Genomic DNA, 17463 nt, shown 5'->3' on the forward strand with positions numbered 1-17463 from the left:
TAAGAGCGGAGTGACAGGAATGCGGCAACACAAAGGCAAAGTCATATGGATTCATTTGGCTACTGTCATGCGGTTGTCACTTATTATTTTCATCTGTTTTTTTTTTTTTTTTTTTTTTTATTGTGCCCTAATTTTGCTAGCTTCAAAGCAAGACGGTGCAATTCTGTCTTAATACATCGCTAATGGCAGTGTTCAAGGAAAACTTGAAATTGACCCGAAAAGGCAGATGCGGAGTAAAGCCATCAGCGTGTCAGCACAGAAATGCTAATCCGTTGCAGCAGTAAGCTGTGATCCACACGTTGCATGGGGGGGGTTATTGTTAGTACCTAGTTAAGCAGTTGGAGTTTTATAGGCAATGGCTGGGCATCTTTCCAAAAGCATCCACTGTGCCTCGGCCAAGTTTCTTTGAACAGAAACTCCTCATAAAGAAGGAGCACGCCTTGAATAATGGTTATCATGGAAATCAGGAGTGTCTGAATATTCCTCAGCCCGCTCCGTCGGGTCATTTTTTTCACAGCTTTGGCAACCGGCCCAGCTTTAGACTAACAATAAAACCAATCCTTGGTCATTACAGCACACATGAGTGTGCTCACTCACACACATCAACCCTACAATTAATGGACTGAAGGCTTTAACTGCCGCTCCCCCATGCCACTACTTCCCAGTGATTTTTTTTCCCCCGTCTTTCTTTCTTTTTAATTTCGTTTTATTAAATTTTTTTTTTTTACATAAGTAGAACCCAGATTCCGAGTAGAACAATACGGGAGCGTCGCTCACCTGATCTCCTGTGAGGTGACAGGCGGTGAGGTTCTGCTCCTCAAACGACAGAGCCGAGCGAATGTACTTCAGCCAGCTGTTGCTGTTTGCGTCCGGCCCGGTGTCCAGCGCAAACTTGACGTTGCCCATGTCATCCATCACCTGTTGGGGAGCAAAAGTTAAAAGGATGTAAATCAAACGGAATTAATTAAGCTTGATTTTACGTCAAAACATGATTTTCTTTTTTGTTGTCTGGGATAATTCAACAGATTAGTGTAATAGCTGATCAAATTGATAAGCCACTGATGTATTTGGGGGGAAAAACACACTAGGTAAAACATAGGTAACTGCGACGATACAGTGGAAATTGTGAATTTGAGACAAAGTTCTGCATCAGTCTGGCACGTTGGTTTTTGACATCATGGTATGGTTTTCCTGTAGCCAGCAGTTCAAAATGTAGTGGAGAATCTCTGACAAAGACCTTCTCAGTACCCTTACCGACCCTTGGAGGGGTCTTTGAATGCCATGTTGCAGCTGAAATATTGCACTAAAATTTAGTTACAGCATTTTCTCTGCCAGAACTTTAAATTCTTTAACTTATACATCGTCCCTTGTGGTGGCAGTAGCTTTGGCTGCACCCCCCCATTCCGAATACTTCATGTCTATGAGGATCAAGAGTGTGGAACTCCCAGTGTTCAGCTCCATCGGGACAGGGTTTGCATTTTTGCAGTGACATCTCTCTCTCTCTCTCTCTGTATATATATATATATATATATATATATATATATATGTATATATATATATATATATATATATATATATATATATATATATATATATATATATATATATATATATATATATATATATACAAATATACAGTATTTATATATATGTGAGCTAAATTATCCAGAAAGTTGATCAAGGGATCAGTTTTACTTTCAGTTTTAGTCATCAAACGCTGAGGTGAGTGACTCTTCATCAATGCAGACATCCTAGTGTAGCGTGAGATTCTGTCATAATGTTAGGTGGTCATTGCTTCAATATTTGAGTCAAAAAATGTGTTGATTCTATAGCAGTGGCTCACTTGTGTGGTACATGTGACATGTGAGCGCTGTAGCAGTCGTGTGGCAGAACTTTCACCACATCCCAAAAAATCTCAGACACTTATGTGCAATGAATTGTGGGAGTTATAAACATTCTCAAAGTACATGTTTAAAGGACATTTTCAAACAAACTTTATTTTGCTGTAATTCTAAGTAAAAAAAAAAAAAAAAGACCTTTCATAAACGCTGTGCAGAGACTATGGTGTCAGTTTAACATTTAAGTTGCAGAGGTCCAACACGTTAATGGTTGTTAGGACCAGCTAATGTTGTTGGTCCTGACAACAAGGAAAGGAAAGAGGATAAAGAGGAGGGAGTATACAAACTGGGGCTTCTTTCACTTGTCTAATGACTTTCTCTGGCATGTATTGATCACCCTTTGTAACCCCTGCAGTCCCCAGAGACTCCAAGAACGGGTCTCAAGTTACCCGCTTCCACAGAGAATGGAAGCGGACGGAGGTTGTGGTGAACGAGGAAGAGCAGAAGAATAGAAGAAGGTCTTATTGTGAGCTGAGAAGTGAACAGATGTGCGTGGCCTTGTTTTCAACTTATACCACTAATGACAAATTATGACAAATTTTCGGAGGCACAAATATACAAAAGAGTAATTAAATAACCTTTTTTGTGACTTGACTACACAGAATGCCCAAGGTATAGTACATTTGTTTGTCACAGGGAGTCAGCTGAACCCCCTTGAGCCCGCAGTCTTCACCCAGTTAGGCTCTGATTTCTCCCCGCTACTGCTGCTGATACTGATACCGGGAGCCAGCGTGAATCCTCCTGGGAGAACCCGGCCTGAGACAGAGCAAAACTCCTCTAATTACAACAACCAATCAACCTGGTCTGAATGCGGCGCTGACCTTTGGCTCGACTCCCTGCACTCCTAATCACAGTCAAATGTCCGCTGAAGGAAGCCGAGGTGCGACGGAGAAGAACCAAGTAGCCGTCTGACGTTTTTAGATGGGCAAAGTTTGTGAACTTCTCCAGCTTCGTAAAGCCGCGTTCATGTTTTATTATTATTATTTTTTTTTTAAACCGCTCGTAAAGTGTGAATGACCGCGTTCTTGCTTTCTGGGTTAGCGTGTGCAGAAGGTGCGTTTTTGTGGGGTGGGGTACAGGTGCCAAGTTTAGTGAGTAAATATGTTCTGGGTCTGGATCAAGGTGTGGAATCGTGGCTTGTATGAGTGCGGCAACAGTTTGGGGTGAAGGCAGGCATGCATGGTTGAGGTAATAACAGCGCTGTGCCTCCTTTGACCCGAGGTGTGAGCTTACCCACCTTGTTAGCGGGGGCCTATTTTAAAATAACAAAGCCTGCTGGTGCCTTGGGTAAAAAATAATTGTTCAATCCTTTCGACGAGTGCTGGAAAACTCTTATTCCGACGATGTGAAAGAACAAAACAAAACGGCGGCTCTGTTTGCATTAACCCATTTGCTATGAGAAGCAGAAAACAAAACCTTTAAGCAAACCGGTTACTAGTTTTGTTTCTTTTCATGCATTTAGCTTTGTATAGCAGCTTGTATTGGGACATAGTAGCTCCCATCCCTCACACCTCTGTCCACTGTCCGTTCTGCTCCCAGTTTACAACCCAGCCTGACAAAGTCCAGACCTTTTTTTATGTGTTAAAACAGTCTCTGAAAACTAACCAGGCAGACCCTCTCAACACACACATGCTCACTTACTCCTTAGCCTAATATCCTCTCTGCAGCTGGTAGAGTCAGAGTGCACTTGTCATAGCGTTACTGGGGAGCTGCAGCAGGTATTATGCATGTTTTATTAACATATGTTAAAAATGAAGCTAAGCTCCAGATGGAGACTGGGTGCACGGGCTCGTCTGTAGTTAAGACAACACACTGGCCTTGCGTTTTCCATACGCTTTCATTTGACCTCCTCCTACCAGCCTAGCTCTAGTACGCTCATCCAATGTGCTTAACATGAACTTAATGAGCAACAGACCAGTTCTGGTTGTGTGCTTTCCTCCTGTTTATCCTGGTTGGCACATGTGTGTCTTTCTGTGTGTGCGTGTTGTCTGAAAGGCCCGCTAACACCCTGTCTCTGGGTGGAAGCCTGATTTATAAGGCCTTAAATGAGGGGCAACAGAGAAGGAGGGCCAGAACAAGCTTGCGGCTGATTGTTTGTTTATTTACCTTTTACCTTTCTTTTTCATTCACTCCACCTCCCTCCATCTAAACATGTCACACAGAGCAGGAGGAGGAGATGAAGGAAGAGGGGAACCTGGCCTGAAAATCATCCGCTTACGCGTGAACGGGTTTTCAATAAAGGAAAAGTAAACTTAGCTACCCGTAATTTTCCCCTAAACTTTGAAGTTTGAACTGAAAAGGAAAACCTGCAACTCAAATGCGCTGTTTTCATACATTGTTTGCAAAAGTATCGTCAGTCTAACCCGGTCAGCCAGACTGATGATGTGTAGCACTCTAAGTTCTGCACATTATCAATCTGGTCCTATTGAAACTGTTTGGGAAAAGGAGGGTTACTCAGCAGAACTTTTTGAGCTTACTGGGCAAAGCAACACCCAGTTCACCCCTACCAAAGGTTGGGTTTAGCCAGTCAAATTAAAACGTAAGCAGCATGCATCATGAGAAACCACAAAAAGGTAAGTTGGGTAAGGCACTTCTTGCTGTTCTTCTTTCAAAGAAGAAATCGTGGATGCTGACAAAACAGATGTGATAGCAGCAGCTACGCCTGCACTGCTATGTTCATGTTGCTTCGGCTGTGGGCTCGTCAGCTCGTGCTTTCATTGCACCAGTATGTCCCGCCTTAAACCACAATACTGCAACGTGATTGGCCCAGACCGCTTTTGCTTCGGACAAAACGGTTGAAGCTGAGGCGGTACAAGATGGTTTATCGTGCGCTGGTGAACGCACAAATATCGCGAGAATTCATCCCGAAGGCGAGGTTAACATCAGTCAATCCTTTGTAAAAAACATCTTTTTCTCTGCAGTTACAGAAATGTCTCTATCAGCTTTGGGCATTCAAGCTGAATATTGCCAAGTCTTCGCAGATACATAGCTCAAGCTCAGTCAGATTTCCACATATCTTTCTATACTATTTGCATTTAGGTGGACTTTAGTGGATTTTGACTAGGCCATTATGACACATGCGTGCCTGTGTCATGTTTTCATCTAAACTATTTTATTGTAACTTTGGTTGTATATTTAGGATCATCACTGTTGTGGTGCTTGAAGGTGAATGTCTGCCCTGTCTCTAGTCTTTTGCAACCTTTAACAGGTTGTCTTCCTTGATTACCCTGCATTTAGTGCCACCAATCCTCCTATCAACTCCAAACAACTTCCCTGTCCCTGTTGAAGAAAACCATGCCCACAGAGTGATCCAGCCGCAGCCATGCGACACTTTCAGGATAGTGTGTTTGGAATAAGGTTAAGTATTATATTTTTACTGCAGATGCTATTTTGCATCTTAGCCAAAATATTCTGCTTTATGTTTATCTGCCTACTGCACCTTCTTCCACATGTTTGCTGGATTGTGGCGAAATTTAAACTGGAGTTTTTTTCTCTTCTACATAATTTCCTTGCTTTCTTCAGAGTTAGCTTTTCCCCACTTATCCATTTAGCTTGATGGCCATGTCTTGGTGTGTTTGCAAGAATGCCATATTCTTTGCATTCTCAGATGACAGATTTAACTGCGCTTTGTAAAACAGATACCGTAATCCTGCTCTAAACTCTCCTCTCCACTGCTTTATCCCTGACTTGTCAGCTGTGTGTCTTACTCTTCATCTCGCTGTATGTATGTGAGCTAATGTTCACCAACAAACCTCTGAGGCCTTCATAGAGGTCCATTTATACTGCGACTGCATTACACACAGGTGGAGTCTATTTAACAATTAGACTCTGAAGCCAACTGTTTGCACAACATTTTATTTTGTGATGTCAGTGTAAAGAAAACTGAAAATACAAACCTATGCATTCTGTGCTGTCAATCTATGCCTGTGCTCTTTCTGCATAGGGTTAGCATGTTCTCTCTGTGCATGGGTGGGTTCTCTGGGTATTCCTGCTTCCTCCCACAATATAGAAACATGACTGTACAGTTAATTTGCTGCTCTAACTTTCCCTTACGGTACGGGTGAGTGTGTGCGTGCATGGTTGTCTGTCCTGTGTGTCTCTGTGTTGGACTGTGATGGACAGGCGACCTGTCCAACACATACTGGTGAAGTTTGTCAGTCATCCAGGTCATGGTCATTCCAAAAAAGTTAAAAAACAAAACAACTGGACTTTTTTCCAAAGTTTGAAGACATTTTGCTTTGTTTTTTTTTTAAACTTTTCTGGAATGTCCATCACATACCCTGCCTCCCGCCCAACAGCTGGGGACCGGCACCCATACACCGCCCTGTATCGGTAAACACAATGGATGGATGCTTTTCAGGTATTTATTATTTATCATATTTTAATATGTTGAAGTTTTGTTGTTTTTAAATGATGAGATAAGAACAGCAGTCTGAATACTTTTGGAAGGTGTTGTCAAAGCCATTTGTGACGTCAGCATGATAAAAAAACCCATTTATCGTTTCCCAGTGTAGTGAGTTTCCCTAGTTCTGCTCACGGATGTTTCAATATTAATTTTGATCTTATTTTTGAGCGTCAGTACACTGGACTCTGTCATTCTCTCCCACTAAATGGAAATATAATCAACTTGGCAATCCCTAGGATCAACAGCCCACGCCACTCAACGTAATTACTTGGATGTAAACTCACAAACAGAATTGGGAAAGGTCAAGACACAGCTGTTCTGAAGTGATTATGCGGGATTTTACTCAGACACGTCGTAAGACGGAAGGCCAAACAGTGGAAGCTCCACGTTTCAAACTGAATGAAGAAGTTTATTCCCCATCTTCACTTTCTATTTTTGAACTTGATCTGTAGTTTGACTTGATTAAACACGATCAAAAAATGACTCACTTGACATTATACACACACTCACACACACTCACACACACTCAGATACGTACCAAGGCTCACACACTCATACAGTCGCACAAAGACACAATAAGATTTCTCTGAAAGAGGAGCGGCTCTAAGTGGACAGGATGCAGAGCAAACTCCACAGGAAGCCCTGATAAGAGCACGACACTTATATCGCCCCTCACAACACAAAGGGGAACCTTTGACAGCTAGGAACCTTTAATGGCTGTCTCGGCATGCCCTCTCCTCCGCCAGTTATATCTGACGGATGTCTGTGGAGCGCTGGGCTGAATTAGTAGAGCAAAGTTGCCTGTACGGGTAGACATTGGTGACAAGGTACATATTATTTTCTCTTTGACGGAGGGCAGAAAATGGAAATGGCTGCTCAGAGCGTGGTGGTGGTGATTGTGATTTTGATGGGAGATGAAGATAGAAGCAGACTTACAGCATTTGAGACGTAACTGCCAGGTTATTGTGTGTCTCTGTGGGAATATTTTTATAAGGTGTGATCATGGTGCTTTTGTTGCACAAGCCTCGGTTTTTCAATGTGTGAACACACCCTAGTTTGCATTCATTTGTATACGTGTGGGGTAGAGAGCAAAGCGTGTTTTGTCCTTTTAAGAAAAGACGACTTCTAGCAACGTGGAGTGAAACATAAATTGAAAATGCTCTTTTTAACCGAAAGCTATCAGAGGGAATTTGAAAAAAAAAAGAAGTTTTTCTGCTTGTGAAAAACAGGAAAAAGAGTTATGTAAACATGTAGGAGGAAGGCACATTCTGCCCGGGTTTACCTGCACATATCCTGGGGAAGTTGCAGACTAATAAAACATATTGTTTGGAGGTGGAAGAGAGAAAAGGGGAACAATTTATTTTCTTTCGAGATCATTTACATTTTTTATATCCAGCATATTTGCAAAGAAAACCAAAGAATAGCAATGCAACGGGGGCTGCATGATGAGGTGCAATTCTCCTTAAAGGAGGTAGGGGGCAGCCTGGCATGAGAGCTCTTCAAGTAGAGGAACAGAGGTGGGAAATGAAACTTCCCTTGCTCTGTGCAGCTGCAGACTTATACTGTAAATATACATAAACACAGGCTGGCAGAGAATATGAAAATTGGGGTTAGAGAATCATATGCACTTACACACACGCTTAGCGATGTACCGTGTTCCGCCCCAGCCGAAAAAGACAGACAGGGAAACACGGCAAGGACAGTGATGTATTGAGTGGCTGTGAAGCAGGCTGCAGAGTTGGTTGTTAGAAGTGTTACAAATTAAGGTGCAGTGTGACTGAAAGGAAATAAAGAGGTGTGTGTTGGAGTTTGTATCCTTTCTGGAAATGGGTCTGTTTCCAGTTGGGAGGCCCCCTTTGACATACACACACACACAGAGACATAGGCAAAAACACACACACACACCAACAGGCAGCCTAATAAAGAGACTGATAGAGTGCAGATCATGAAAATGCTCCAGTGTGTTTGTATGCCCTCATTCACATGAGTGTATCTGTGTGTGTGTGTGTGTGTGTGTGTGTGTGTGTGTGTGTGTGTGTGTGTGATGGATGGGGTCCTGCAGAGAAGACCCTAGCCCTGCCATATCACTCAACAGTCTAAATGAGTGTATGTCTGCTCTCATTTGTGTGTGCGTGGAGGTGAGAGGTGGACAGGCTCACAAGGGGTCCTGCCATTAAACTTTGTATGAGAAGGTGGGGGGGAGGGGGGGGGCGGCATAAAAGGAATTATTCTAATTTTAATAACTCTAGTAGACCATAGCTCTGATTAAGGGTTATGTGGAAAAGCTATAGATTACAACGGGATGAGGGAAAAGAGAAGGGAAAAAAAGAGGTGTGCATAAAAAAAAACGTGTTTAAAGGGGAGAATCCTTGAAGCAGTCCAATCTCCTCCATTTGTCTCAACAGTTTTTGCACCCAGTGTGTGCATTATTTCTGCACAGGCAGACGCTAACGTGCCCATCAGGTTGCAGTCCATCTGCCACAAACACAGCAGATGCAAAGCCATCAAACAGATAAAAAAAGGGTTTTATTTTTTGATTGGAGGAATTGTGCTGAAGTGGGTTTTCTAGATAAATTAGTAGTACAAAGGACATTGAAATGAGGCATCTCTTTAACTGATTCATTCCAAAATAAAAAAAAAATAAAAACAACAAACTTTAAATAATTTTTTTTATTATTTAAAAAACAAAGTTTTAAGATAAATATGCATGCACAAATATAAATGTGCATGCACAAATATAAATGTACAAAAATAAAAACTTGTATTCATACGTCATATGAGTAAAAAACATTTGAACAATTATATACTGTTAATTCCACTCAAAAATTAATAGTTTAGTTTCCACTGCAGGGACTCTCCCAAGATGTGCATGCGGACCTTCCTCTGCATGTAAAACTTATGCTGGAACATGTCACAGTCATATTGCGTGTAGTATGTACTTGAAACTGTGTCCATTTAAAATGAAATATTCCCTGGATAGATTACAATAAAGCTTCTTGCATATATAAATCAAGCGGAGCACTATGGCAAAAGCAGTAAGACTGCTTGTGAAAGTAAAATCTGTTGGGTTGTCTTTAACATTAACACAACAATTCTTAATGCTATACAAAAAAAGAAAAAAAGAAAAGTGTCACGATCGCTTAAAACACAATTTGGACTATTTTTCTGATTAGAAATATTTTTCTTCGTAAAAATATCATGCACACTTCAATGGAAGGAAAGATGAATTCGACCTTCCATGACATAATTGATATGTTTTCTGTAAAGCAGATCCTTATATTTCCCTCTCTCAGAAATGACCATACGCAGATTTAATCCTGCTAAATCTGCAGATTTGGACACACAAACTCAGGGTGGAACACATTCAGCACCAATAAATATGAATGTGTCCCTAAGTTCTTTGTGAACGTTTTTAAAACTCTGAGGTGAATGTTAACAGTTGTGAGTGAAGTTGATGGTCCTCAACATCTAGAATCGACTGACAGTAGCAGATAAATACAATAAGCTGAACAATGGTTCATAAGTTGGTCAAGCATTGGTAATACTAGTTGTAAAATACAGTTTATATCTCTTCCAAGGAACTTGTAGAACCATGTAACTCACAGGTAATTATTCAAACTGGTTAAATATATATGTAAACCTTAAATACATCTTACAAACAAAACTTACACAGAATAGCCACTAGAAAAATAATGTTAGAAATATGTGTAACAACCACTCCAACATTGTTTCCTCCTTTTAAAAATCTTAACTACTGCATAAGCCACCAATAAGACTTAAAGTAGTGCTGGTGATACATTACCTGAAAAATAAGTTTCAAATAATTTAAAATTCTATGTTACCACGTTTCACTACTAGGGCGTCCTGTTTGTATCAGCCCTTATGGGGCCTGTAACAGTATTAATTAAACTCACTTAAATTCCCTTATGTCAACGGAAAATGTATTTGTAAGACTTATTGAAAAAACAACAACAGTTGACTATACTGTTGTTCTTTACAACTTAGCCAAAGGATAAAACAAAACAATAAAACAAGCACAAAATAAATAAAATAACTCTCAGTAGCTATTTATGGTGTCATACTCTGAAAAGAATTATGATTCTTCATAATTTGCATTTCAATATTTTAGGTATATTCAGAGTTTAGGTAAAATTACACAAAGAAACAGCTATTTTTTTGGTACCATAACTCACTAATATAAGATTTAAATGAGAGTTAAAACTGTAAACTTTAAAATAGTTAAAGACCCTTTTACGGCCAATTCTCTCAAGCAGAAAAATGTGCTGGTGTTGATATAGACAATTTTTTTTTTTAAAGTATAGACGTGGTCACATTTTTACAAAAATGACAGAATAGAAACTGTCCTCAAAACTGATTGGTGCGTCTCTGCTGTCTTTAACATCTGCACCGGGTCTCTTCTATCGTCGATATTCATGTGGGCACTGGAACATTCAAACTTATTTGTTTATCGGCTCCCTTCAGCTCACTCTGAAATCAGTGAAAACAGGTTGAGTCCAAATAAAGAGAGCGAGCAGCCGAGTCAAAGTGTTTCATCAGGAGGACCCGTGCTGTGAGGAAAGATTGGGCTTTTAAAAATAAAGTGGATCAGAATGTGTGTGTGTGTGTGTGTGTGTGTGTGTGTGTGAGAATAAAGCCTATTACTGATGCTGGTAACAGTACACCTGTGTAGCCATGTCTGGTAGCCTAATGACAGCTAAAAAGGAAGCAGGCTGTAAATCCCTACACACTCATACACACCAACAAGGCTCAAACGCTTATTACCGGGGCGACAGCGATTAAGGCAGATATATAACCCGATTATTGATTATCTCTGTCAAAGTCACAGGTAAATACAGTTTTGAAAGTCTTCTTTTTTTCACTGTGATGCAGCTTAAGTATGTGCATGCAAGGTGTCTGAGATGTGTATGTGCAGTGAGGGCGAAGGCGGGCTCAACGTGACCCATTTTATCAGGCCAGGGCAGCCTTCGACATAATTAAAAACCAGGCAGGCAGGCGGGCGGGCGGGCGGGCAGGTGGGCAGGCCAGGGAGGGCCTGGGGCCTTGTAAAAGCCATCTGGGTCGTAGCACCAGTGTGAATGTGCTTGCAGACATGTGTCTACGTTGCACTGAGTGTCAGAATGTGGCCCCGCTCACTAATGACCCAACTCCTCTAACTTGTGTTAAATCAGGGTAACACACCCTTTATCTGCAGCGACTGCGCATGCATCAAGCTGAAAACGTGCATGCAAAACACGCCCGTGCTTAGTTACCTTCCACTCTCAGCAACAATATCATCACGGTCAAAGTTTTGCTTGACCTGCTAATCCGCTATTAAATATGTTTCAAGCTTCTTCTTTTTTTTTTTCCAGGAAAAAACATCAAGAGCTCCTTTCGGTGTATTCCAAACACAAATTTGCAGCCAACCCAGGTTTATTTTTAGCATCTCGCCACTATGTCTACCTCGGTACCCCTGCAGCTTATCTGAACGAGCAGGTTGCCATGTGCAGGGTTGCCAGGTTAGCGTAACTTACAACAGGAAGTGTGCACGCTTCAAGAGAGAGGAGTCAGGGAGTTTTTTAGGCTGGACCTCGTTAATGAAATGGCTTTGTGTTATTTACGACCTCCTGTTAAAAGGCTGGACAAGCGTGTGCAGAAGTGGCTCTGTGTGTGTGCACGCTTCTGTGTGGATGCTTGTTTAAACCCCATAGCATACATTCTGCGAGGGAAAGGGCATGAACGACACTTTAAAAATACAAATGCGTACTCTTTTTGTGTGTGTGTGATACTTTTAATGTTCATGTGTGCAGACGCTGCTGGCAGCTATGTCTGTTTTACTGTTCCACCAGTTTTTACGGGCAGCTTTGTATGATATGTACGCAGGGCAATTAGAGAGCAGATATATTGTCTCATTATAGTGAAGCAGGTGCAGTGTTAATGGGGAACTATATGAACAGTACATCAGCGTCACATAACACTCTAACAGCAGTGTTTGAAGTATGACAAAAAAGCCATTTGAAGCCAAAATAAGGCACCGTTTCTGACTCAATCAAATAAATATCGATTATGTATTTTTTTTCCCCCTGAAAATCACAATTTAAACTGAAGCATTTTTAATGAGAAAAAACAAAAAACAAAACAAAGATAGTTGGGTTGCAGACTTTTCCCCACTCCTTTATGATCTTTACTGTAAGTGGTGAAAAAGGTAAACTTGGGTCCTTCTCATCCATCCTTCATTCCTTGATTTTCACACTTCCAGGTATTTGAAACTGCGTGTTTCCAACTTTTATTTAAGGACAGATGCTATTGGTTGTTGATTTAAATCCATAAATGACACGATCAATTAAATGACAATGTACATGTCATTGTAATGGAGACTGTAGTAATGAAGAAATAATGCCATGGGAGGCAACAAGTGAGTAAAAAAAATAAAATAACCCTAAGTAGAACAATGAACCCTAACTTTCAGTAAACTTTCTTTAGTTGATTACTGGTTTTATTTAAGGTGAAAAGTAAGCTCACTGAGCAACTGTTTACTATAATAAAGGTCTCATTTATTTTAAGGCATGTGACACACATTTACCAGGGAAGCCAACACTTATGTGAAGCCTGCTGTGTTTACTTTGTATAGACCTGAGAACCTGAGGTAAATGCATGGTCACACAGATTTATGTTGTCTCGTGTAACAAAACATACACCTATACAACTATGGGAGAGTGGTGGCCGGGTGTATAGAGAGCAGCAGGGGCGGTTCTAGACGGGGGCCAACAGGGGCCCATGCCCCTGTAGAAATGGCCCTGTTATGGCCCCTGTACTAAAAGCATTATGTTAAATAAACTTCTCATAATTATTTGCAATGGCAAAGAAACCATAACTGATTGGTCACTTTGACCAATATTATTTTTTACCTATACAGCTTTACTCTAAAAAGAATTTAAAACTTAAGATGTTTCACGTTTAGCTTTAGCTGTACTGAGCAGGGGGCAAAGTTTTCAACTGCTAGATCAGGGGTCTGAAACCTGCAGTTCCAGAGCCACAAGTGGCTCACTTACTATTATTACACAGATAAATATTGCCATTTTATTGTTTTTAAAAGTTATTGTTCTGTGCCCCTGTGAAAAAATACTGGCCCCACTTTGGCCCCCCTGGTAAATCTGGTCTAGAACTGCCCCTGGAGAGCAGGGCGGTTGAATCCTGGAAAGGCTGCAAGGTTACTGGTTCGACTCTCACAGACTGCCACTCTGAGTCCCTGAGCAGGACCCTTAGACCCAGAATGCTCCCTGGGCGGCACACAGTGGCAGTCCACTGCTCCCTGAAGGACGGGTTAAATGCAGAGGACAAACTTCATAGGAATGGTTGCTGCCATGACAATAAGGATTATACTGATGGACATTTTTTCTGTCCAAGAAGCTTTTAATCACAAATTCAAACCATTAATCCAAAACCACAAAACGAGGGCAGCGCAACGTCTTTCTTTAAAGTGAAGAAAATCCTACACGCCGCTCATCACAACGTTCCTCTATCCCCGTCAAGATCTTACACAGCGAAGGGAAACGCGCGCGAAATTTCCCGAGCTCAAGCAAAAACAGCTAAATCACTCAAGTTGCATGAATCCATTCCAAGAGTAATGACAAATAATAATGAGGCGAGGAAGCACACGTTCAACACCGACACAGCTTGACCTCCACTCTGTCGACTGACATGGGAAGCGAGACACAAAGGGGGACAATTCCTGGAACTGCGCAAACACAAACGGAGAAGTGCTGCTCGGGACAACTTTGCAAAAGAATGCAACGCTATCAATTATTTATGAACATTCAAATAAAGGAGAACCTCAGAGGTAGGCCGCTGAAAGATGAGACGTGGGGAACAATGCAACATTACGAAGCTCCTTATAAGCTGCAGCAAACGAACATATCCTAATACTGAGGTCTATGACAGACTGAAAGATGGCAGAGGACAGGAAAAGTAAATCAATTCACGATCACACTGTATTTCCCACGATCCAAACCAGACCGTTCCAAAATGAATTGAGATTCCTTTTCCCCTCTTCATCTCGGCTCCTGCTTAACATCAGACCTAAACAGTCCATTTTGAATCTCGGACAAGCAGACGGACATAAAACAGAAGATGTCACATCAGCCTCCAGTCATCTTCCGTAGATTTTGCTTTTTGTAATTAAGCAATTGTTGAAATGCGCCGTCCTTGGACAATGAGATCAAATCCGCGAGCGCTACGGCGCTCAGAACAGGCCGGTCAAAGCAGAGGCAGTGAGAGAATCAAAGCTACATATGCGTTCCTCGTTTTGTCTTCGTCTTCGTCTTATCTTGGTTCTGATCACCTGTAGTCCACTCACATTTTTGAAGGAGGTTTTAAATTTGAGACCTGGAATGAACAAAAAAAAAATGGCAACTGGCTGAATTTGGTGCCAAAAAAGGGATTGTAGTGTGGTCGGCCAGGACAGCAAGTGGCAGAGCCCCTGCGTGGCTGCAGGCTGGGAGGCTTATTGGAACCATGTGAGCAGAGGGTTTCATTATAAAAACCAGACTCCGCTTTTTCTTCTCTCTCCATCTCCTCTTTTTGCTCACCTATGGCCCGTAGCCAGCATTTACTGATGACCCAAGATTAAAAGATTTACCTCAGAATCAAATGACTTAAAAAAAAGCCTCATTATTCAATCACAGCACAACTTTTACAATATTATGTATAGTCACAAAGCCAGAGAAGCTTTATTATGTTTTAAAACCATTCTCACTTAAAATGAAGAACTTTTTCCTTATTGTTTCTTTTTTTGCAATGCTGTCTTGGAAAATTACACCTCGTGAAGTGTGCCATATTTTGTCATGTCATTTTATCACTGTGCGATTTGATGTGATAGACTAACACAAAGAAGTACATAATTATGAAGTGGAGGAAAAATGACAGCATTTTCAAACGTTTTCACAAATAAACCCTGAAAAGTATTTATTCATCCCCATTTACTCTGTTCTCTGTAAATAAGTGCCAGAAGCCATGCAGGAAACAAAGCCAGCATGTGTAAGTAGCTGCTTTTGTCAGATCGAGGAAGAAGGAAAACAATACATGATTTATAAAACAAAACAAAACAAAAAGACATCTTATGTTGAAAAGACATGCATAACTTAGGTAGGATACACAAAACATAAAAGTAGATCCGCACAGGAAGTCAAGGTCCCACATCATCTCTTTATTATAATTAATGATTTGGGCATTCTGTGCTTCTTCAGAGTAGTAGGCAAGAAGTCATGTTTATTTAGGAGCTTGATTTGGTGTGCTAATGCAGGGATTCACTGAAAAAAAAGGGGGAGGAAAAAAAGAAAAAAAAGATTTACTGATGTACTAAAATGATTTTGTATTTCCTAATTAGCGACACTGATACCAACATATAAACTGTACATGATGTTAAATCATGCTTTATTGTAATGCAAGGGGAAGGCAGCACTTTTTTGTAAGAGTTGTCATAAAAATACCACCTTATTCTTGTCATTTTACGACTTTCTTCTCAATATGACTTTATTTATTTCCCAGTCCCTGGTATTGTTATTTTGGGGGTCACAGGCTGAAAAGTTTGGCAACCTTTGTGCTAATGTTTTCAGACCCCTTAACTCAGATAAACTTAAATAAAACCAAATGGGACCTTCTGAAAGCATCTAATACATATTTGGTATTAGGATTTAATCTCAGTTTAATACCATTTCTGTTAAGTGAGCTTTGAATTAAAGCAACGCACTTCCTCAGGGTTGAAGTGGTATTCGTGTTTGAAGTGACCCAGCCAGGTTCCCTGATAGAGGATCTGTGGAGCTCCAGATTAAAGGTTATGGCAAAGGAGCCTTTTGACATTGAATAGCTGAATCCCATTGCCAGCAAAACAATGATCACAATCCCGGTGGAAACATACAAAAGCATATAAAAAGCTGGTCCAATTAATGCTTTTCCACTGAAGGGCAGAAAATATTTTTTGACTTGTATGTGTTAAAATGTAAATAAAGCTGGTAAAGTTATTCATAAAAAAATATTTCTTACATGTTTTTATCACTTTTTTGGGATGCCTGATTCATCTACTATTATAAGCAAACCTGTTGGTTAAATTTTAATATTCAAAATCCAAATCTGTCAGTGGTATCAGTAATGTTGACCTTACTGTGTATAGTTTGTTTGTTCCACAGCAAGGTTTAACTATGAGAATAACATGATGTTCCTTACTGTCTGCAAAATGTGAAAATAAGGCTAATTTATTCTTGAGAAAAAGGGCATTTGCTCAAGCCAAGGATTGTTCTATCACTCAGCATCTGAAGGCTTGCACTTACTAATAAGACACACAAAGTCCTCTTTACCAGATTTGCAAGAGTGTAACCATAAAGTGTCAGTGAACACAGTTTTAGTGTAATAATGCATTTTTAACATGCTACTAAATGACATCCGAACCAGAATATTTGAGCTGTTTACCTTGACAAATTTGTAGAAGCTAAATGAGTTATTACTTTTCAGCATTTCTATTTCAGTAAGATCAAATGCAAAAAATAAAAAACCCAGCTAATGACAGCTTTTAAGATAATTGATTTTACTGACAATGCAGCCTATTTTATTTATTTATTTATTTTTTGCTGTAAAGATGTGGGGGATACCCTGTTTATTATCATCACCCATTATCACAACTGTATGAATAATGGTATTCTCCTAATTCTGAATTGGATATAAACCTAAATATGTCTGTTCTCAAGTTTAATATTAGTCTGATGCCTAAATGTACTGCATTTGTCTCTGTATCGTGCACTCCCCCTCTTCTCCCCCCCACCAGGGCCTGTGACAAGCCAGGACATGAGGGCCAGTGAAGCTCCCTCCTTAGGCCTGCTGGGGAACAAAAAAAAAAAAAAAATAGAGAGGAAAAGCCCCATTTCACTGTTGTGTAAACCATTGTTTCATTTCCACACTTCTCTCTAACCCTTCTGGCTCAAATATTTCACAGGCTTTTTGGCTCCCGTTCAAGTGTGAACACAATACAGCCATAGAGATCACAGTTCGCACCTCTTGGACTGCTCAGGGCACCCGCAGCAACGGCTTTCTGGTCAAACTGCTATCACAACCATCACAGCGGCAAATGTTTACGGCTTTCTGTTCTTTTAATCTTAATTTGTACAGACATCA

The 17463-nt window shown here is 40.6% G+C and overlaps 1 protein-coding gene across 7 annotated transcripts in view; it reads right to left on the reverse strand.

The window, feature by feature from the left end:
- prdm16 (PR domain containing 16) overlaps positions 1 to 17463 on the reverse strand; it is a 231265-nt gene that overhangs the window by 27397 nt on the left and 186405 nt on the right. For all 7 annotated transcript variants that reach the window (XM_021311201.2, XM_021311230.2, XM_021311204.2 and 4 more), the window contains exon 4: positions 778 to 918. In XM_021311201.2, coding sequence (XP_021166876.2) covers positions 778 to 918 — 141 coding nt within the window. The remainder of the gene's footprint in view (positions 1 to 777; positions 919 to 17463) is intronic.

This window comes from Fundulus heteroclitus, chromosome 1 (genome assembly GCF_011125445.2).
Source record: "Fundulus heteroclitus isolate FHET01 chromosome 1, MU-UCD_Fhet_4.1, whole genome shotgun sequence".
Taxonomy (NCBI): Eukaryota; Metazoa; Chordata; class Actinopteri; order Cyprinodontiformes; family Fundulidae; genus Fundulus; species Fundulus heteroclitus.